This window comes from Hyperolius riggenbachi, chromosome 9 (assembly GCF_040937935.1).
Source record: "Hyperolius riggenbachi isolate aHypRig1 chromosome 9, aHypRig1.pri, whole genome shotgun sequence".
Lineage (NCBI taxonomy): Eukaryota > Metazoa > Chordata > Amphibia > Anura > Hyperoliidae > Hyperolius > Hyperolius riggenbachi.
This window is the reverse complement of record NC_090654.1, coordinates 33,882,036-33,905,318: the sequence shown is the minus strand read 5'-3', so window position 1 is coordinate 33,905,318 and position 23,283 is coordinate 33,882,036. Positions and strand designations below refer to the sequence as shown.

The 23,283-nt window shown below is 46.8% G+C and overlaps 1 protein-coding gene across 2 annotated transcripts in view; it reads right to left on the bottom strand.

The window, feature by feature from the left end:
* Window positions 1–20,756, bottom strand: part of SLC27A3 (solute carrier family 27 member 3) — a 31,274-nt gene extending 10,518 nt beyond the window's left edge. For both annotated transcript variants that reach the window (XM_068252427.1, XM_068252426.1), the window contains exons 1-7: window positions 20,205–20,756; window positions 11,475–11,687; window positions 10,768–10,926; window positions 10,497–10,621; window positions 8,409–8,600; window positions 8,208–8,298; window positions 2,278–2,476 (exon numbers count right to left, since the gene is read on the bottom strand). In XM_068252427.1, the coding sequence (XP_068108528.1) occupies window positions 2,278–2,476; window positions 8,208–8,298; window positions 8,409–8,600; window positions 10,497–10,621; window positions 10,768–10,926; window positions 11,475–11,687; window positions 20,205–20,724 (1,499 nt within the window). In that variant the 5' untranslated portion in view covers window positions 20,725–20,756. The remainder of the gene's footprint in view (window positions 1–2,277; window positions 2,477–8,207; window positions 8,299–8,408; window positions 8,601–10,496; window positions 10,622–10,767; window positions 10,927–11,474; window positions 11,688–20,204) is intronic.
* Window positions 20,757–23,283: the final 2,527 nt, after the last annotated feature.

Sequence of the window (23,283 nt, the reverse complement as noted above, 5' to 3'; positions counted from 1 at the left end):
TAGTCAATTTTTACCCCTAAAAATCTTTATCCTCTCTCCCATTACCCTCTAATGTAATTAGCTACTCTACCACCACGGCTCTCCTGGTTCCAAAATCATAAGTACTACTGGAAGCACCTCTCCCAGAATAGCACACACTGTTTTATTACTAAGCTCACATGCCCAATAGAGCTTGCTTATTGATTGTTAGAGTTGTACATGCAGTAGATAACCAACATGGCGGAATTATGACCAGCAGTTCCCTATTCTCTGCCAGATGTTCTACAGAAAGGATGTTCCTCAGAGGTCAACTCTGGGTCTTTAAACATAAGCATTTATTACAGGGTGTTACGTTTACAAAGCAAGCTGCACCACCTAACCAGGGCTGCGGAGTTGGTACAAAACTCCTCGGTTTATGAAACCTTCCAACTTTAGGAAATCAAAATTACTTTGACTCCTCGACTTACTCCAAAGTCCTTGCAGGGCTATGGAGTGGTTACAAAAATCATCTGACTCCAACTCTGAGGCTGCATTTCCACTTATGCGGTGCGAATCGCCCCGGTAAAAATTTGCATGCGGATGCGAATTTCGCATGCGGATGCGAATTTCGCATGCGGGTCTATGCGAATTTTCATGCAAACAGGTGGGCTGGTAGTGATAAAACTAACAATCGAAGAGTACTCCTGGAAGCAATGCTTCCAGAATAGCGCACACTGGACCATATGCAATTCACTTTTCCTCCTTAGTTTTCTCCAAGTTAACATTTTTTTTAAACTTGTCAATAAAATGCATTTTAAGCCACCAGAAAGCAAGAAAATACTCAAAATAATTTTGATAGTACTTTTTCAACTACTTTTTGGTACTTTAGTTGAAAAGTGCTGGAAAGTCATTTTAAATTGAAAATGAAAAATTATTTCCTAGGAGAAAACGGAGGTGAAAAAGTGAAGTGCATATGGCCCACTGTGTTATATTACTGCTCTCCTATGCCCAATAGAGCTTGCGTACTGATTGGCTGGAATTGTTTTCCTTTACTCTGCATGAGTCTTGTATTGGCAGTGCAGCCAGCAGCAATGAGGCAGGGCGATTGGCTCATTCAGTGGTATAGCAAAGTTCCACAGCTATACAACAAATACATTTCTAAAGCAGTAATCAGGGTCGTGGAGTTGGAGCCATTTTGGGTACCTGGCGTCAGAGATGGAGTTGGTGGTTTCATAAACTGAGGAATCGGAGTCTGATGGTTTTTGTACCAAATCCCCAGCCCTGGTAAAATTAGACTAAGCAGTCGAAATCGAGGAGTTGGAGCAATTCTTGGTACCTGGAGTTGGTGGTTTCATAAACTGAGGACTCGGAGTTGGATGATTTTTGTACAGACTCCACAGCCCTGGCAGTAATGTAAACAATAAGTAGTTTTATTCATTAAGCTTTATTCAATATAATTCCTCTTTAGAATTAAAAGTTTGGGTGCAGCAAGGAAACTTCAGAGGGTATCTTGAGGTGTCCGGAGGACCAGGAAGGTCACTTACTGCAGGTCCAATGCTGGCTCTCAACGTTGCTACCCAAATGCAATACTACGGAAGAAGAGAGACCACAATGGCTGCAGCGTAGTACAAGTAATCATGTAGAGGTAAGAAAGATTGCCACACCATAGTTACATGGAGGTACGAGATACCGCAGGGAAATCCCACCCAACAGCCTCCACTGATGACCCTATTAGCGGTTTTGGGTGGAGATGGTAAAAGAGCTGCAGTAAGGGTGCTCATACATCACTCTATATTGTGGCCCAATTGACCTTATGATTGAATTATTCCATTAAAGTGGAAAAATATCAGTGCCACAACATGGCCGCCTGATCGATCTTTCAATTCATTTCCAGCAGAATTCGGTGGAATGGATAGATCGGGAATGACAGAAAACTCTTTGTCACAAAGGCTCGATCGGTCGCACGCCGGTAACTGCGTTTGATGAAATGACGACAGATGGACCCCCATCCAGTGTCAGAGTGTCATTGCGAGCGCCTGGTGCATATGTGATGTCACAACAGGTGACGAGCCATGTGGTACTGGCGCTCTCTGTGATGGGCGGAGCCTGGAGAAGGTTAGGAGTCGCGCCAGGCAGCTCGGGGCCTGGCAAGCAGCAGCACAGCACGAGGATAATTTCCAATAGAGGTCATGCTGAAATCTATTGGAAATCGCTGTGCAATGTATGGGCAGGTAACGTATTCCGCTGATCAGATTTGCCCAGAGAGGGATCTATCTAATGGTCAATCTGGCCATAGATCCAACTTCTGCACTTCCTTACCTGAATGTGTCACCCGTCCTGTCCTGGAAGTGGACGAAGCCCAGGTTGTCTTGCACCATCAGGTCACCCGTGTTAAAGTAGCAATCGCCCTTCCGAAAGACGTCCCGCAACAGCTTCTTTTCAGACAGTTCCCGATTGCCGACATACCCCGGGAACGGCGACACGGTGGTGACCGGCGAGATGAGCAGACCCGTCTCCCCTGACCGGAAATAAATACAACAAAATAAATCCTCTGACGCCAGTCAGAAGTCAGAACACGCGATCGGCACAGGAATTCAAGAACTATAACAGGCAGGGAATCAGCAGACCAGTCTGGTAGGTCAGAAATGGCAGCCTCCGCATTTATCTCACTTCACTGAAAATTCCACATTGGTTGATACAGAGGAAACGTTAACACAACTAATGCATACAATTGTAAAGTATAAAATACATGTACATTTATCCCATGATCTAAAATGCACTATATATTGCCTTTTTCCTTTGTCGCTGCCACTTACAGTAGGTAAATAAAATCTGACAGGTTTTGGACTAGTCCATTTTCTTATGGGAAATTCTCAGTTACTTCTTTACTTCCAAATATACTAACTGAACTCCAGTTGCTCAGTCCACTTGCCAGCATAGTGTGCAAAAAAAGTAGGGAAGCTGACTGACATTTGTATAGATCCTTTCCAGGGGTTGTTTTTGTAAAGACTAAAAGTAACACTAAGAACCCCATGAGGAGATGGACTTGTCCAAAACCGGTCAGCTTATTACCTACTGTAAGAGACGAACCTAGGAAAAAGTCAATTACAGTGCAATTTACTTGGTGAGAAATGTACTTTGTATATGTATGCAGTTTACATTTTTCATGATAGTGATCCTTTAACCATTTATGCCGCCTAGACATAGTCCTCACGTCCAGGCGGCGGCTGTGTTGATGCGCGCTCCCGCACACGTGCCACCCCCCGGTAGCCCTGAGATCAATGAATGGAAGCATGGTTCCCAATCATTGATCTAAGCATGTTCCCAATCATTGATCTAAGTCCCCGGGCAGAAAAACCGATGGCTTCTCATCAGAGGCCGCGGTCTTTCTGACATTAAAAAAAACCAACAGTTTCCCATCCTCTATATGCTTCCTGGAAGTGATCAGTACGCTTCCAGGGATAAGAAAAAAAATCTCACTGTGGCCAACTTGTGGCCAAATAGTAGAACTACATATACATACTTTTTTAATACAATAAACGCACATTATTACTATTTCCTACACCAAAAATTACCCAAATAAAATTTTTAATGACAAAAAAAAAAAAAAAAGACAAAAAAACACAACAGTTACCTAAGGGTCTGAACTTTTAAAATATGCATGTGAAGAGGGTGTATTACGAAATTTTTTTTAATTATAAGCTTGTATATAGTGATGGACGCAAAACTGAAAAAATGCACCTTTATTTTCAAATAAAATATTGGCGCCATACGTTGTGATAGGGACAAAATTTAAATGGTGTAATAACCAAGACAAATGAGCAAATAAAATACATAGGTTTTAAGCATGGATTATTTTAAAGCTATAACGGCCGAAAACTAAGAAATAATGATTTTTGGCTCTATATACAATCACAATGGATTTGAAATTAAATGAACACGATGTGCTTTAACTGCAGACTGTCAGCTTTAATTTGAGGGTATTTACATCCAAATCAGATGAACAGTGTAGGAATTACAACAGTCTGCATTTGTGCCTCCCAGTTGTTAACCACTTGAGGACTGCAGTGTTAAACCCCCCTAAAGACCAGGCCATTTCTCACTTAGTTGGCCACTGCAGCTTTAAGGACTGGCTGCAGGGCTGCACAACTCTGTTGGTGGGGTCTGATCACCCCCCAGATGTTTATTTTTTGTTAATATTTATTGTTTTCATTTTTTTATTAAATGTTTTTTTTTTTTTTCAATGCTCTCCCCTCCCCTCCCCCCCCGCCAGCCAATCAGCATGATCAGCTGTCATAGGCTTCAGCCTATGACAGCCGATCACCTCTGAGCCCACAGAGGGACAGCAGTGTCACACAGCTGTTCCCAGTACAGCGCTGTCTTACATCGCAGCGCTGTACAGCAATAAAGACTGCGATTGGGAGCCATCAAAGCAGGGGTGCGCGCGCATCGGCACGTGCGCACTAGGTTTCATCCCTGGTGATGTCATTTCAAGTGTGCCATTTGCATTTGGAATCTGTTGCTGCCAACTCTCACGATGAGATCCAAAGAGCTGTCACTATCAGTGAAGCAAGCCATCATTAGGCTGAAAAAACAAAACAAACCTATCAGAGAGATAGCAAAATGTAAAGCATGACTAAAGAAAACTGTTTGGAACATTCTTAAAAATGAATGCACCAGTGAGCTCAGCAACGCCAAAAGACCCAGAAGACCACGGAAAAGAATTTTTTCCCTGGTGAAAAAAAACCACCCTTCACAACAGTTGGTCAGATCAACACTACTCTCTATGAGGTAGGTGTATGTGTATCAAAGTCAACAATCAAGACAAGATTTCACCAGAGTGAATGCAGAGGGTTCACCACAAGATGTAAATCATCTGTGAGCCTCAAAAACTGGAAGGCCAGATTAGAGTTTGCCAAACGACAGCTAAAAAAAGCATTCAAAGTTCTGGAACAACATCCTTTGGACAGATGAAAGATCAACTTGTACCAGAGTAATGGGAAGGGAAGAGTATGGAGAAGGAAAGGAACTGCTCATGATCCTAAGCATACCACCTCATCAGTGAAGCATGGTGGTGGTAGTGTCATGGGGTGGGCATGTATGGCCTCCAAGGGATCTGGTTCTCTTGCATTTATTGATGTGACTACTGACAAAAGCAGTAGGATGAATTCAGAAGTGTTTCGGGAAATATCTGCTCATATTCAGCCAAATGCTTCAGAACTCATTGGAAGGCGCTTCACAGTGAAGATGGACAATGACCCAAAGCATACTGCACAAGCAACCAAAGAGTCTTTGAAGGGAAAGAAGTGGAATGTTATGCGATGGCCAAGTCAATCGCCTGACCTGAATCCGACTGAGCATGCATTTCACTTGCTGAAGACAAAATTGAAGGGAAAATGCCCCAAGAACAAGCAGGAACTGAAGACAGTTGCAGTAGAGGCCTGGCAGAGCATCCCCAGAAATGAAACTCAGCATCTGGTGGAAACCCATTGGGCCCGATTCACAAAGCGGTGATAACTCAGACTTAAGGCGTAATAACCTTTGTACTAGCAGAGTTATCACCGCTTTGTGCTGCTGATCGCGCGAAGCTCCTGCGCGCAAAGTTTTGCGCACGTAAAGTCCAATAGGGCTTAATGGGCGCTGCGATTGTGGGAGCTTCGCGCGAGTTACTTCTGATCACGCCTGATAAAGGGCTTTTCACAGTGTTTGGCAAGGAAATGAACAGCGCTACTTAAAAACAGACAAGTGCCTACCTGCAAAAGTGTGCAAGCCCCACTTGTGGGATAAAATACACACCGAGCATACACATGACCTGTCTACCACTGGAGGATGTTGGTTTCCTGTAACAGCTTGCATGCAACCTATTAAGTACTCGTCCCTCCCACTGCGAAGAAGTCAATCCTCCATGGGAGGGGCCTAACACTAACTAAATCCTAATCTATGTATATGCATAGCCTGGGTGCGCTACCAAGTAAAATTGAAAAATTGAAAATTGCGCAAAAGGTGGATCAGCGCAACACCAGGCCGCCTCCGAATGGCCTACAATCAGAGGTGCGCTGAGCCCCCCCAGAAACTACAAACGCACCTTGAACCCAAACAGAAGCTCTGCATATACACCAAAAGCATGGCTGTTAAGTGGGAGCAGCTGACCAAAAACGAATTAAATTAGTACATAGCAAGGAAATGAGCAGTGCTACTTAAAAACAGACAAGTGCCTACCTGCTTTTCACAGTGTTTGCACCGCTTTGTGAATCAGGCCCATTGTCTGGTGAGGTCTATGCGTTCCAGACTTTAGGCTGTAATTGACTGCAAAGGCTCCAAGTATTAAAAAGTGAAAGTTTGATTTATGATATGTATTCTGTTCCACTACTTTTGGCCCCTTAACAAGTGAGAGGCACATATGCAAACTGTTGTAATTCCTTCACCGTTCACCTGATTTGGATGTAAATAGCTTCAAATTAAAGCTGACAGTCTGCAGTTAAAGCACCTCATGTTCATTTCAAATCCATTGTGGTTGTGTATAGAGACAAAACTGTTAGAATTGTGTCGATGTCCCAATATTTATGGACCTGACTATAAATACTAAATAATAATATTAATATTAAGTCAATGGAGATTCACACTTTTGTTAATTGTGTTCGTATTGACTTATTTACTACTCTAAATGAACGCACGAACAAGCCTAGTATCTGGTATATTTGCGAGCAAACAAGCGCAGTTTCCACTCTGATAAATGTGAACCGTGCCTAACTGTAAGGCACAAGGCACTGATGCCTGGTACACACCATGCAATTTCCTGTCACACTGGTTAAATCGATAATTTCCGACAAGTCAGAACTAATTTCCAATTATTTTTTGGATCAATTTTCCGATCACTTCTATCAGTAAAATGATCGGAAATCAGATCAGACCTGTCAAATAATCGATTCGACCGGTCTGACAGGAAATTGCATGGTGTGTTACTCCAGCAAGAAGAGGAGGAAGCTCAAGACAAGTCTGTAAGCAAAAAAACAAAAACACAAAAAAAAACTGATTCCTGTCAGTGTGGACCAAGCTGAGAGGCAGGGCTGTTTCTGGGCACAGGCTGACAATATAATACCCAGAAGCACCATTGCACTGCTCTTTAAATATTAAATGAGCCAAATCACTAAATGGGGGGAAAGATGCTGTAATAAAGGCGCAAGGCAACTTTACTGATACTTCCGCAAGGTACACAACGCATTGCTTTGGGCACTCAATCGGTTAGAAACACCTCAATGTTCACTGAAATTTGTAGAAAATGGACTAGTCACTAGGGGGATTTAAGCCTGTGGTCCTTAAGTGGTTGAAGGTGCCAGTTTTATTCTAGGCATACAGAGCAGGGCTGTCCACTCAGGTGCCTGTCAGTGAGAACCTAGCTTAGGTCTTATTCCAGGCATACAGAGCAGGGCTGTCCGCTCAGCGAGGTACAAGCATAAAGGTGCAGAAATTACTCAAGGCACATGGAGCTGAGCTGTCCGCTCAGCTGCCTGTCAGTGAGAGCCTAGCTTACAGATGAAGGCCTTATTCCAGGCATACAGAGCAGGACTGTCCTCTCAGCGAGAGCCCAGCTTACAGATGCAGGCCTTATTCCAGGCATACAGAGCAGGACTGTCCTCTCAGCTGCCTGTCAGTAACAGGTTGCAAAACAAGAATAGACAAGAGGTCTGAGAAGGAGTCACCTGTTTTGGTTATCTGGCACCTCCCCTGCGAGTACCTGATTGGTTCCCCCTCCAGTGTATTGAAGCGGATTAGGTGAAAGGTCTTATTCCAGGCATACAGAGCAGGGCTGTCCCGTCAGCTGCCTGTCAGTGACGGCCTAGCAGCTTATAGGTGCAGGTCTTATACCAGGCATATAGAACAGGGCTGTCCACTCAGCTGCCCGTCAGTGAGGGACAGGCATAAAGGTGCAGGTTTTATTCCAGGCATCTGGAGCAGGGCTGTCCTCAGCTGTCAGTGAGGGCCTAGAATAAATATGCAGGTCTTATTCCAAGCATACAGAGCAGGACTGTCCCTTCAGCTGCCTGTCAGTGAGGGCCTAACTTACATATGCAGGTCTTATTCCAGGCATACTGAGCAGGGCCGTCCTCTCAGCTGCCTGTCAGTGAGAGCCCAGCTTACAGATGCAGGCCTTATTCCAGGCATGCAGAGCAGGACTGTCCTCTCAGCTGCCTGTCAGTAACAGGTTGCAAAACAAGAAACAAGAATAGACAAGAGGTCTGAGGAGTCACCTGTTTTGGTTATCTGGCACCTCCCCTGCGAGTCCCTGATTGGTTCCCCCTCTAGTGTATTGAAGCGGATTAGCTCAAAGGAGCAGAATTTCTAAACAGAAAGCAGATAAAAAAAAAGTTTTATTACTACAAGTAAAATAAAGCAAATATATATTAATGCCCTTTACACAGCTTTTCCCAAAGCATTGCCCCATGACTCACCTTGTACAGGTAGGTGCCTCTGCCGACAGCCCCCGGTGTCCCGGTGTAGTTGAAGAAGCTGATATTGAATTCGGTCATGCCGTATGTCTCAAAGATTTTTAGATTGCCAAAGCGGCGAGTGAATTCTTTCCAGACGTCGGGACGGAGACCGCTGCCCGCCGCCATGCGCACTTTGTGTGGCTCTGAGTCAGTCTGCAATACAGAGAAGTAAGTGTGTGATTCTTAGAGGTGATGGAGAACTGTGGAGGACCAGGGGAGGGGTGTAATAGCAAGGCATAAGAACTGGGGGAGGGGTCTAACAGCAGAGCACGTGGACTGGGGGAGGGGTGTAGCCACAGAGCATGAGGACTGGGGGAGGGGTGTAACCACAGAGCATGAGGACTGGGGGAGGGGTGTAACCACAGAGCATGAGGACTGGGGGAGGGGTGTAACCACAGAGCATGAGGACTGGGGGAGGGGTGTAACCACAGAGCATGAGGACTGGGGGAGGGGTGTAACCACAGAGCATGAGGACTGGGGGAGGGGTGTAACCACAGAGCATGAGGACTGGGGGAGGGGTGTAACCACAGAGCATGAGGACTGGGGGAGGGGTGTAACCACAGAGCATGAGGACTGGGGGAGGGGTGTAACCACAGATAATGGTTACTGGCACTACTCCCCCCTTGAGATGGTCAATAAGATGCTAAGTATGTCTTGCATGCAAATGTAATACAGATTGTATGCAGGTTATAATTGGGCCAAATCAAACTCTAGATGATTTGGACCAACACATTTTTAAAGCATGGCTATCACTTATAACTGGACTGCCATATAATATTCAGACTCAATATATGAAAATACCCACCATATCTACAGCATTCATGACGTGAGAAATGTTCTTGTTTTAAAAGTCCAAACTTTAATTCATTTGTAAACTTTTCTAAATACAAAGCAACTGTATTATTCTTCTTAAAAAGACATCCGAGGCGAAAATCTAATGAGAAAAACCATTGCATCTATTCTCCTCCTAAAACTGACTTTTTCAGATATCCCAGTTTTATTTTAAATTTAAAATTTAGTTTTTAAAGCGCAACTGAAGATAGATTTAAAACAAACTGCTTCACTTACCTGGGGCTTCTGCGAGCCCCCAGCAGCCGTCCTGTCCAGCGCCGGTCCTCCACGATCCTCTGTTCTCCTGCCGCCGCTCCGTTCCTCAACTTGTAAGTCGAGGCCAGCGCAGCCCTGCCAAGCGTATCCTTTTTACACGTTCCCGTCAGCAATAACGCTATTGGACTAGAACTCGAAGGATACGTGTGGCCAGAGGCGCGCAGTGGCCAGAAACACAGCATAGTTATTTGTGTGCTAGGCACTGCTCATACACGTCTGTCTTATGTCACCTCGGTTGTCCTTTAAAATAATCATAAGATCTAAGCGCATGTTATAAAAGCAATCATTTTAACCCATTGTATTTATTGGTCTTTTATAAAATAATGAATAGTAATTTAATAACTGCATAATCCCCAGGTGTGGTAGTTCTTAGAATAAAAGTGGCCATACATCTCTGTAATTGGCGGCTGATTGACGATCGGATTCGACAGTTATCAAGTCGGATTATAATCAGTGCTGCCAAGAGCTTGTCCAATCGACGATGCGACCAATTTCTGGCCGAAACTGGATAAATGTATCCATTTGACATGCTGGAAAATCTCGGCAGACGTGCTTGATCGGGTGTGCAGCGGTAGAGGCAATAATCAGGGACAAACGTGATGGAAACCCTCAAATTCAAAATTCTCCATGCAAATGGGATAAATTAGCATCTCACTGACCACTCCACCCAGGAATAAGAATATTTGGCGCCTCTGTCCTGAAGCAGTGTGAGGTTTGACTCCACCCCCTGTAATAGTGTGATGTTTGGAACCCCTCCCCCTGGAGCAGTGTTTGGCCCCTCCCTCTGTAGCACTGTAAAGTTTTGCTCTACTCCTGGTAGAGGCATGATTTTTGCCCCCAAAGCAGTATGTCTGACTCCACCCCCCTGCTGCAGCATGACGACTGACACACTTCCCCCTCCCCCCCCGCAAGCAATACAATGGTTTGGTCTACAGCATGTACCTGTGGTTGGTTGGTGAGGTATCGGACCAGCTCCCCAATATACTGGAAGACCGTAACGTTGTACTTGCGGCAATCATTCCAGAACTGGCTGGCAGAGAAGCGTTCCTTCAGAACCAGCGTGGCTCCTGTGTATGCGATTAGTTAGACGTCAGAGGGAATTGGGACACTTCACCCTCCACCGCGCGAGAACTACAAATCCCAGCATGCCCTAGCAGCAGTACCCAGCTCCTCCCCAACTACAGAACGTACCGCGTCCACCGTAATCACTCACCAATACCAAGGCAGCCGCCGATCCCCAGCAAGGCGCCGGACTTATGGTAAAGTGGCAAAGACATGTATATGACATCATCAGAGCGTCCCCCACACAGCTGGTAGAAAACACAGCACATCAGGGTCTTCAGGTGGCTGATCCGAGCGGCTTTTGGTAAACCTGCAAAGGCAAAAGATGTCACATGATCACCCATTGTGTCAGCTGTGTACAGTGAGGAAATGTCCCCAACTGTCACCAATGTCAGAACTTGGGGTCAGTGCCCACTTGTGTGGATGCAGAATGGAAGCGGTACGCGCATCTGCAAGGCGGTACCGACCGTTCTGCATCCGCATGCAAAACATTTTACCGTCAGCATCGGACACATGTGGCCAGGCCAGGCATGGGCAAACTTGGCCCTCCAGCTGTTAAGGAACTACAAGTCCCACAATGCATTGCAGGAGTCTGACAGACACAGTCATGACTCATAAAGGCAAATGCATTGTGGGACTTGTAGTTCCGTAACAGCTGGAGGGCCGAGTTTGCCCATGCCTGGGCCAGGCCATTCTACTCAGCTGATACCAAGAGAGCAGTGTAAATGAAAATGTTGTACCCCCCCACACACCATTAAGACAGAGCCATACATGATATATCAATTGTAAACATTGTATTTGACTTCAGTGTTAGAGGCACAGCTCCCCTGGTGGTAGCCTGACAGACAGCAGCAGTACCTGTGGTACCAGATGTGAAGATGCAGATGGCTGTGTCAGTGGGGTTTTTGGGAACTCCGAGGTGCGCAGGTGGAGGGCTGTCAGATGCCTCGTCCATCTGAGCCTGAAGATTGATGACATCATCGGGATAGTCTCCTGCACCCATCACCCAAACGGTCAATCCCATCTCCTGCAGATCGGGCAGGATCTCCTGCACAGCGACATCAAACAGCTCTACAAGAAAGAAAAATGGCAAAGAATAGAAACCATAGGGAGGCGGCACAAACATATGTGACATCACTGATACCTAAAGGTTCATCGGTACTTATCCGTTAGCCGGGCACATCCGGCAGGTGGCGCTTTTGATGTTAATTCCAATCATAATTACTTCACGTCAACCTGTGAATGTAAACGCCGGATGCGCCCGGCTTAAACAGATCAAGCCGCCGGCTTGCTTCGTGTCTCGCTCTTCTCCCCCTCTTGCCCTCTCTCCTATAGAACACTGGGGAGGGGACATGAGTGTCCCCCCAGAGTCGTTCGTCGCAATGCCGCGACGAACGACTCTGGGGGGACACGCATGTCCCCTCCCCAAGGCTCATACGAGAGAGGGCAAGAGGGGGAGGAGAGCGAGACACTCACGAAGCAAGCCGGCGGCTTGATCTGTTTAAGCCGGGCGCATCAGCCGGTTTACATTCACAGGTTGACGTGAAGTAATTATGGATTGGAATTAACATCAACAGCGCCACCTGCCGGATGCGCCCGGCTAACGGATAAGTACCGGTTCATCAAATGGAAGTCTCTCAAAATTATTATTTAGTATTTATATAGCGCTGACATCTTCTGCAGCGCTGTACAGAGTATAGGGTTTTGTCACAGTATACGGTCTAATCCCTACCACAGTCACACGTCTATGTATGTATCGTGTAGTGTATGTATCATAGTCTAGGGCCAATTAAGATGTAAGACAACTAACTTATCTATATGTTTTGGGGATGTGCTAGGAAACTGGAATGTCGGAGGAAATCCATTAAACCATGGTGAGAACATACAAACGCTGTGCAGATAGTGTAGTGTTTCAATATGGTTGGGAATGAGTCCCAGGTAACAGAAAAGGAACTCTTGTTAGTGTAACGATCCACACCTGAGCACACCACTATGCTCAAATAGTACCAGGTTTCTTTATAGGAGGATCGATTTAAATCAAGTGAAGCCACAAAATAGCGATCTGTTTCCAAAATTTTAGTTTCACACTTCATTATATTCACAAAAAAATTTTCTTCAAAAAGGTAGAAAATTCTTTGTAAAACAGCAGAATTTGTGGTACAGACATATAAAAAGCAATACAAAAAGCAGATCATAGACACCGTCTGCTTTGTTTGATGAAAAAAAGGTAATTTTAGTTCAGGCGACGACACTAGTCCGTTTCGGGTTATTGACCCTTCGTCAGGCCTTTACAAAGCATAGAGAATTATCTTGACCAGAGAATATGTACAGTCATAAAAGACCAAAAATGAATTTGATTAGTAAAGAGGTATCTGTTCCAACCAGACACAACACGGCACCTGACTGATGGCCGACATGGAGAAACTCAGCTGCAAACACAGTGTGCACACTAATGGGAAGCTAAAATTTTGGAAACAGATCGCTATTTTGTGGCTTCACTTGATTTAAATCGATCCTCCTATTAAGAAACCAGATAGTGTAGTGACCTGGCTGGGAATCAAACCGTGGACCTAGCGCTGCAAGGCGAAAGCGCTAACCACTTCGCCACTGTGCTTCCCATGATGACGGCTGGAAGACAGAGGATCGAGTTGCGAGTGGCGTGTCATTAGCGATGGCGCGAGTACACACAACACTGCAAACTCCCCAAAAATCAGATAATTTACGCGCACAATCGGAATTCACACCACTTTTTTTCACGCTGCTGCACTTCCTGTAGATCATTTATGATCTACATATTCCTGTACACACTTGATGATGAAGGAATGTCAGACGAAGAGACCGATCGCCATTGGTCAATCAGTCGTTTGTTTTATCTGTCATGCGCAGGGCTGTGGAGTCGGTACAAAAATCTTCCAACTCCAACTCCGACTCCTCAGTTTCTGAAACCACGGCTCCGACTCCAACTCCAGGTGCCCAAAATTGCCCTGACTCCGACTCCACAGCCCTCATGCGTACAAAGCTTTAGTCTTTACAGAGATTTCTCAAAACTCCCAATTCCTGTGGATGTCAATATTAAGTAGTAATAAACATATATTATAAAACATTACTGAGAAACATCACTCTCACCTGATCTGAGAGGGATCTCGAGGCTGCCACATTTATTACCTTTTAAACAATGCGAATTGCCTGACTCTCCTGCTGATCCTCTGCCTCTAATATTTTTAGCCATAGACCCTGAACAAGCATGCAGCAGATCAGGTGTTGTGACTGAAGTCTGACTAGAGTATTTGCATGTGTAATTCAGATACTACAGCAGCCAAAGAGATCAGCAGGATGCCAGGCAACCGGTATTGTTTAAAAGGAAAACAATATATCAGCCTCAATCTCTCACTTCAGGTATACCGGTACTTTACAGAAACAAAAAACAAAAAAAATACAAATGCAGTAGTTCATTCAGGATTTTGATTGGTTAAAAGAGACTAACAAAATGTTCATACTTCTTTCTTCTATCCTACAAGTTCCTATGCCTGTTCTAATGTGGTCTGTCTTACTGCAGCCTTTCCTAGTTGCACAGTGGCTGTGTTATCTCTGTTATATGATCTAATCTTTCAACTGTTGGCTCTGTCGGGCTCAGGCACTCAGGCAGGAATGTGCAGCCCTGCTTGTGATTGAATAGAAGCTATACACACCCTCTCCAGGCCCCCTGCAGGCTCTGTATGAGTCACACACTGACCTACTCTCAACCTATCACATGCTGTCTTTTGTTTGTAAACACTGCCTAAAACTGGCAATTACAAGCCAGTATTGCAGCAGGGAGAGGCAGAAAGAGCACAGAGGGGCACAGGAGAACATAATGAATAGAATATTATGCTTTTTATTGTAAGAATTTTAGAGTACAGATTCTCTTTAACCACTTGCCGACCGCACACTCATAACGTGCGTCGGCAAAGTGGCAGCTGCAGGACCAGCGACGCAGTACTGCGTCGCCAGCTGCAGCCTAATTAATCAGGAAGCAGCCGCTCGTACGAGCGGCTGCTTCCTGTCAAATCACGGCGGGGGGCTCCGTGAATAGCCTGCGGGCCGCCGATGGCGGCTCGCAGGCTAGATGTAAACACAAGCGGAAATAATCCGCTTTGTTTACATTTGTACGGCGCTGCTGCGCAGCAGCGCCGTAAGGCAGATCGGCGATCCCCGGCCAATCAGCGGCCGGGGATCGCCGCCATGTGACAGGAGACAGCCTGTCACTGGCTGCACAGGACGGATAGCGTCCTGTGCAGCCCGGCTTACCAAAGGGGGCCAGGTAGGAGAGGGAGGGGGAGCATTTCGCCGCGGAGGGGGGCTTTGAGGTGCCCCCCCCGCCAGCCACTCGCAGGCAGCAGAGATCAGACCCCCCCAGCACATCATCCCCATAGGGGGGAAAAAAGGGGGGCAATCTGATCTCCCTGCCTGCACCCTGATCTGTGCTGGGGGCTGCAGAGCCCACCCAGCACAGATCAATCAAACCAGCGCTGGTCCTTAAGGGGGGGTAAAGGGTGGGTCCTCAAGTGGTTAAACTCCTAGCTACATAAATTTGCATTAACTCAAAATTAAAAGCATCACATTGACCATTTCTTGTCCTCTTTAAAGGTGTTATCTGGGCTAAATACAGAAAATAAACGCTACTTGCCGGGGGCTTCCTCCAGCCCCAAGCTCCCAGGACCTCCCTCGCCGCACCTCTGCGCGCAGCCGTTCGCCAGAGCTCCGTCCCGGTCCCCGGCGATGATGTTAGGTCGCTCTGTACTGCGCGAGCAGCGCTGTCAATCACCGCCACGTGGGCCGGAGCGGACTGCGCAGGAGGTCGTTCTGACATCATCGTTGGGGACCGGGACGGAGCTCCGGCAAACGGCTGCGCGCAGAGGTGCGGAGAGGGAGGTCCTGGGAGCTTGGGGCTGGAGGAAGCCCGAGGTAAGTAGCGTTTATTTTCTGTATTTAGCCCGGATAACTCCTTTAAATTGACCACGAGAAAACGATTTGTGATGTTTCAGTTTCCCTGCCTGTAGATCCTGGAGACGTAGACCACACCCCAATAATCCACCTCACCAAGCCCGCTGCCTGGAGGTAAAATCTAGCTCACACCTCACAATTAAATCATTAAGTTGCTCCCTTCAGCTGCATCTTAAACATACCTCACCTATCTGTACTTTCCTCCTACAAGACAAGAGGTGACTGCAATGCTTGGGCACATCTTATGCTGGGTACACACTATGAGATTTTATGATCGATTTACTGTCAGATCGATTATTTCCAAAATGTCCGATTTGCTTTCCGATCGATTTCTGAGCATTTTCCGATCGATTTCCGTTCTCTTTAATAGGAAATTGATCGGAAAATGCTCAGAAATCAATCGGAAAGCAAATCAGTCATGTTGGGAATAATCGATGACAGTAAATCGACCATAAAATCTCAGTGTGTACCCAGCATTAGTCAATCCAGTCCCAAGTACTGCAACATCATCCAGTGTGGGTCCAACTATGCAGAGCTGTGGAGTCGGATGATTTTTATACAAAATCCACAGCCCTGGTAAGTATTAGACTAAGGAATCAGACTCATTCTGGGTACCCGGAGTCGGTGGTTTCATAAACTGAGGAGTCGGAAGATTTTTGTACCGACTCCGCAGCCCTGCAACTATGAACAGGCCCCTCTCCAGTCAACTTTCTCCCCGCTCCTCGGATGTTATTCCTCACTGGAAATTGTATCACAGGCTACTGGTAATCTAAAGAACCTACCTTCTTCATACTACTGCTGCTGGACTGTTCCCAGAAAGGACAACAGCACACCAATGGACAAGCAGAGTAGCTCTTATGGTTCCCTTTCAGAAAGCATGGAACCATTCACATAGGTCTGTTTCTCAAATCGAAAAAGAATGGCGTAGGAGCCCTTATGGAAAAACCGGCGCCGCCATAGGTGCCCATTATAAAAGCCGCAATTTTGCGATTTGGGTACACGACGGCTCCATTATCCAACGTCCCCAGGTGCTGAAATTTACCTTCTTTGCCACAAATTGTAGCTTTATTATGGCTGAAATATGAGGCAAAAAAAGGTGAATTGCGGTAGCAATGCCGCAATTTGCATTTCCGTAAGCCTCCAGCATCTGATTTGCTATTGGGCATCGAAATTTATCTTGTCTGCCACTTAACAGTCGTAAAAATGTACTTTCTTTGTCGCATATCGCGACAGAGGGCAAGTTAAGGTTAGGCACCGCCAGGGTAAAGGACAGATCTCAGTGTTAGGGACCACCAGGGGGGAGAGTTCTGTGTATGGGCCCATTTCCACTACTGCGGTGTGATCGACGCGAAAAACATGTGAACGAATCCGCATGCGATTGCGGTTTTCGCGTTTGTATGCGGATTTTCTTGCGGTTTGCGATATGCGATTTTAACCATGTCAATGCTGGTATGCATTGACATGGGTTTTTAAGTGAAACCGCGAACGAAAACGCATGGAAAACCACAAGACTAAACCGCTTGCGAGTTTCCTATTTAATGACATTACTGACGAATCACGTGAATGTGTGGGGCGAATAAATTCTGATGGTTCTGCTGTGCAGATTTTTCTGCACGGCAAACCGCACAGAATTCCGGACAAGTGGAAACATTTACTATAATGGGTTATGCAAATCTGCATGCAGATTCGCTGTAGTGGAAACGGGCCCTAAGAGTAGGGTTAAGCTCAACACACACCATACAATCTTGGTTGTTCAATCTTACCACTTTCATGTAGTATAAGAGCTTATACAATCAATTATTCAAGGTATTTTTAATCTTTTGGCCCTTATACTACATAGATTTGGTAAATCTGTACAACCAAGATTGTATGGTGTGTGTTGAGCTTAGATTTAGCCATAGTAAAATATCGGTAATCATTACAGATGTTTTACTCTTGGAATCCAGCAGTAGAATATCGCTAATTGTAGCAATATTCTACTAGAGCCCTTTTTCTCATTTAGTATTTATATAGCAAAGTCATCTTATGCCTAGTACACACCATACAATTTTCTGTAAGATTTTCTGTTATGCTGGGCATACACGGATAGATTCTGCGGCTCAATTAGCCGCCGGATCGACTCCCGCCGCGTCCCCACGCACGCCTGGATCGATTCCCGCTCGTCCCTTATCTTCCGCTATTGTCCACCCGCGGGTATCGAGTGGGGAATCGATCTGGCGGGCAATCGGACCTGTCGGAAATTATCAATCGAGCCATCAGCGGCTCGATTGATAAGAATAATCTATCCGTGTATGCCCAGCATTATGCTGGGTACACACTTTGCGATTTCCCGCTCGATCGATTCGATTATTTCCAACATATTTGATCGGGTTTCGATGGATACAGCCGTCAATTTTGCATATTAAGTAAGCAAAATCGACGGCTGTATCCATCGAAACCCAATCGAACATGTTGGAAATAATCCAATCGATCCTGCGGATCGAGCCGGAAATCGCAACGTGTGCACCCAGCATTAGATTTACCTGCCAGATAGATAATTTCCAACATGTTGGAAATTATCTAACCATCTATCTGCCGAGCAATTAGGCATTGTTCTACTCAGCAGGAGATAACCAGAAGACAATGCACCAGAGGTAATGACCAGTCTCTACCAGTACTTTACAGAACATAATCTAATTACAGAAAACCTTGCAGGAAATTGTATGGTGTGTACAAGGCATAATTGCACAGAGCTGTACAGAGTATATTGTGTTGTCACTAAATGCTGGGCATACACGGCTCGAGAATGTGCCGGTATTGAGCCAGCAGCTCGATGCCGGCGCGTCACCGCTCGTCCGCGCAGATTGATTCCCGCTCGTCCCCGCAGGCGCTGCTAATCAGCATTTCGTTTGCTCCCATTGTTCTCCCCGCCGGTATCAAGCGCAGAATCGATCCGGCGGGGTATCGGACAGGTTGAATATTATCAATCGAGCCATCAACGGCTCGATTGATAATATAAAACGAGCCGTGTATAGCCAGCATAACTGTCCCTCAAATGTATCGTAATCTAGGGCCAATTTAGGAGGACACCAAATGTATGTTTTTGGAATGTGAGGTAAGCAGGCAGATACAGGGAGAACATACAAACTCCTTGCAGATAGTGCCCTAGCTGGGATTCGAACCAGGGACACAGCGCTACAAGGCGAGAGCGCTAACCACTACACCACTGTGCTGCCTGTTTCCACCACAGGTCCGTCTGTTGTGTTTCCATAATGCTTTAATAGAAAGCAGATGTGCTATGCTTGCGCTCTCCCAAATAATGCAGTCGGTAGCAGCTGTGCTATATGAATGCGCTGTGACTCCGGAATAGTGTTACCCAAACCTATCACTAAACCATAACCTGTATCCTCCATAGAATTCCTCATATTCAATGGACTGCCCATCACTACACCTTCTGATGGGTAGTAATAGCTGCGTTGGAAAGCTGGTACTACATTCCATAATTAACAGAGATTGTCACCTGGGCTAATAAGGGTGCTAGTGTATTTCAGGTGAACCAGCAGGAAACCTTAAAATTAACAGTTCTCCAATCACAGCACCCTACAGCATGAAGCGATGTGATTGGCTGAATAGTGTGGGCGTAGTTTACTTTACTACAACCTATCTGAAACCTAAAAGTTAGAGTGTACCGTCCAGCCAATCACGTTAACAGAATTTCCCTATGTGGTTGCCTGCTGAGTCACCCCAAGCAGACTAGAGCCTAGTTCTCCATTCACTCCCTCTAAAACTTGAAGCATTCTGATTGGCCAAAGAGCATGGGTGTACTTATTACTACATCCTATCCGAAACCTAAAAGTTCAGAAGGGTGCTGTCCACCCAATCATGGTAGGAATTTCCATACCCTGTGTCCTGCTGGGTCACCTCAAGTAGATTGACGCCCCGATGAGAACCCCCATATTACCTCCGCATCACATAGCTCACCTGGACTGATGATAATCCCCTAATGCAAGCATGATCCCCAACCCCCATATATCTCACTAGGGTTGATGTGTACCACCATATATCTCACCTGGGCTGGTGAGGACCCCCATATATCTCACTAGGGTTGATGTGTACCACCATATATCTCACCTGGGCTGGTGAGGACCCCCATATATCTCACTAGGGTTGATGTGTACCACCATATATCTCACCTGGGCTGGTGAGGACCCCCATATATCTCACCTGGGCTGGTTAGCACCCCCATATATCTCACTAGGGTTTATTGGAAACTCCCCATATATCTCAATAAGGTTGATGGGTATCCCAATATTTCGCACTGGCATTGATCGGTACCCCTACATATGTCACCTGGGCTGGAGAGGACCCCCATATATCTCACTGGTGTTGATGTGTACCACCAGACATCTCACCAGAATGGGTTAAAATCCCAAAATATCTCACCGGGGTTGGTGAGGACCCCCATATATCTCGCTAGGGTTTATGGGTACCCCCATATAGCTATCCTGGGATGGTGAGGATGCCCATATATCTCATGGGCTGGTGAGGACCCCATATATCTCACTAGGGTTAGTGAAGACCCCCATATATGTCACTTGGGCTCGGGAGGACCCCCATATATCTCACCTGGGCTGGTGAGGAGCCCCCGGGCCCCGCAGGCTCTCAGGCAGTGCAGTAGCGCCCCCCGGCGGATGTTGGTGTTGAGGAAGGCGCAGGTCACCCCCAGCTTAGCCAGCGCGAACCAGGCGGTGAGGAATCGGGGCTCGTTGGCAAGCAGGAGGGCCAGGGTGTCCCCCGGGCTGGTGTGGGGGGAGAGGGCGCTGGCGGCCCGGTTGCTGCTGCTCTCCAGCTGGCGGTAGGTGACCCGCTTCTCGCGGAAGAGGAGGAAGGGGACATCCGGGCGGCTCCGGAGCTGCAGCTGGAAGAGACCCGGCAGACTGACCGCCCCATCCCGCATCCAGCGCAAGAGCCGCCGCTTCACCCGCCACACCCGCACCGTGAACACCACATCGTGCAGCAACAGCACCGCCCGCCGGTGTACCGGGGACCCCAATACCACCAATACCGCCAGCAGCAGCGCCAACACCGCAGCCAGCACCGCGAGCAGCATCGTCCTCTCTGGTCCCGCCTCCGGTTCCGCCCACATGCCACAGCCGAGAGCAGCAGCGTCCTCTGCGGCCACACCCCCGCCCCGCCTACATGCCACCGCCGACAACACAGCGAGCAGCAGCGTCCTCTGCGGCCACACCCCCGCCCCGCCTACATAACATACCTCCGCCGCCAACACTGCGAGAAGCATCTTCTGCGGCCACACCCCCGCCCCGCCTACATGCTATTGCGGCCAGCATAGCGAGGAGCAGTCCTCTGCGCCCACACCTCCGTCCCGCCTACATGCTACCGCCGACAACACAGCGAGCAGCAGCGTCCTCTGCGGCTCACCCCCGTCCCGCCCACACGCCGTTGCAGCCAACACTGCGAGTAGAAGCATCCTCTGAAACCACACCCCCGCTCCGCCCACATGCGTCCGCCGCCAACACAGTGCACAGTATCGTACTCTCTGGTCCCGCCTCCTGCACCACCCACATACCGCCATTACCAGCACAGCAAACGGCATCGTGCTCTCTGGCCACGCCCCCGACACATCTACATGCCACAACTTTGGGAGACCGCCCATCTGTAATAACTTTTCTGGGTGCATGTGGTCCTGTGTTTGTGTTATGTAGACCCGAAAGGCAGAGGAAAAGTTACTAAGGTGACACGTTTAATGACCAACTGTACAAGAGTTCTTTGCAAGCTTTAGAAACTTTCTTCTTCAGGCATAGTATGGTTCTGATCCAGTTCTGTAAAATGCCTGAAAAAGAAACTTCTAGTGAACCTGAGAAGAACTACATCTCAGGCTTTGTAGTCGCATGAGGCTTCCTCCAGTCCTCTAGATAAGGGGTCCCCAAAATTTTTCGGTCAAGTGTCGGGACAACATACTTTGCTGGGGGGCCGGAACAAATGATGTTGAAAAACATTACATTGAATCTAGGTATTGATTTCCCCCAATCATGCCCGGAGGAGAATTCCCAGCAGCAGCCATTCACTAGTGCCACATACCACCACTGCCAGCACAGCAAGTGGCATTGTGCTCTCTGGCCACGCCCCCGACACATCTACATGCCACAACTCTGCAGAACTATGTGACAAAATCTACAGAGTACACCAAGGCAACAACAATAGCTCCAGCACGCTCCAGCAGAAATGACAGCCACACATTTAGAGACTGTTCCCTCCTGGAGTCCTCAATCACAGACCTCAGCTCCTAGAGTAGCACCATCAAGGCTGTTCTCTGTAAGGTCAGATCGATAAACAACAAAACAGCAATCATACGTAATCTAGTAGAGTCTTCTGATCTGGCCTGCCTGACTGAAACCTGGCTTTCTAAACCAGTTGGCCCAACCCTGGAGGCTGCCGTGCCAACAAACTATTCCGTGATACACTGCAACAGGAAAGAACGCAGGGGTGGAGGGGTTGCACTTTGCTTTAGATCAGCTTTAAAAATAAGACCACTTACTGTAGGACCTACCAACTCGTTTGAATGCTTGGGGGTGCAACTTTCAGCTGAGAAAAACAAACATATTGCTGATCTACCGCCCACTAGGGATGGTCGGAAAATTCCGCGGAATTATTAATTCCGTGATTCCGGCCGGAATTAGCTAATTCCGATTCTGGTGGTCGAAACGGAATTCCTATACCTCTCAAACGGAATTCAGCGGAAATTATATAATTCCAACGGAATTTTCCGGAATAACACCCAAAAAATCCTCCTCCTCTCCATCCATCCTCTTATATCATCAAGTAGGGAATTGCAGATTTTCAAAACAGCTTATATTCCATAGCTGGGATTTGAACCCAGGATGCAGTGGGTAGTAGGTATCTGTCTTACCCTCTAGACCATGAACCACACTACATGCTAAAGCTGGCCTAGCATAAACCATACTACCATTATGATCAATTCAATAGAAAAAGTAGCATGAATAAGGATTTGTACTTTTTGAAAAGCATGCTTATATTCCATAGCTGGGATTTGAACCCAGGATGCAGTGGGTAGTAGGTATCTGTCTTACCCTCTAGACCATGAACCACACTACATGCTAAAGGTGGCCTAGCATAAACCATACTACCATTATGATCAATTCAATAGAAAAAGTAGCATGAATAAGGATTTGTACTTTTTGAAAAGCATGCTCATATTCCATAGCTGGGATTTGAACCCAGGACACAGTGGGTAGTAGGTATCTGTCTTACCCTCTAGACCATGAACCACACTACATGGTCTAGAGGGTAAGACAGCTGTCATTCCCAATTGTGTTTGAAGCAGAAAGAAATAAGAAAAGGTGATACATGGCAGTGACTGTCGCAAACCTCCGATTTTCGGTTCGCGAACCTTCGCGGAAGGTTCGGTTCGCGGAAAAGTTCATGAACCGTAATAGACTTCAATGGGGATGCGAACTTTGAAAAATAGAAAAAATTATGCTGGCCACAAAAGTGATGGAAAACATGTTTCAAGGGGTCTAACACCTGGAGGGGGGCATGGCGGAGTGGGATACATGCCCAAAGTCCTGGGGAAAAATCTGGATTTGACGCAAAGCAGCGTTTTAAGGGCAGAAATCACATTGAATGCTAAATTGCAGGCCTAAAGTGCTTTAAAACATCTTGCATG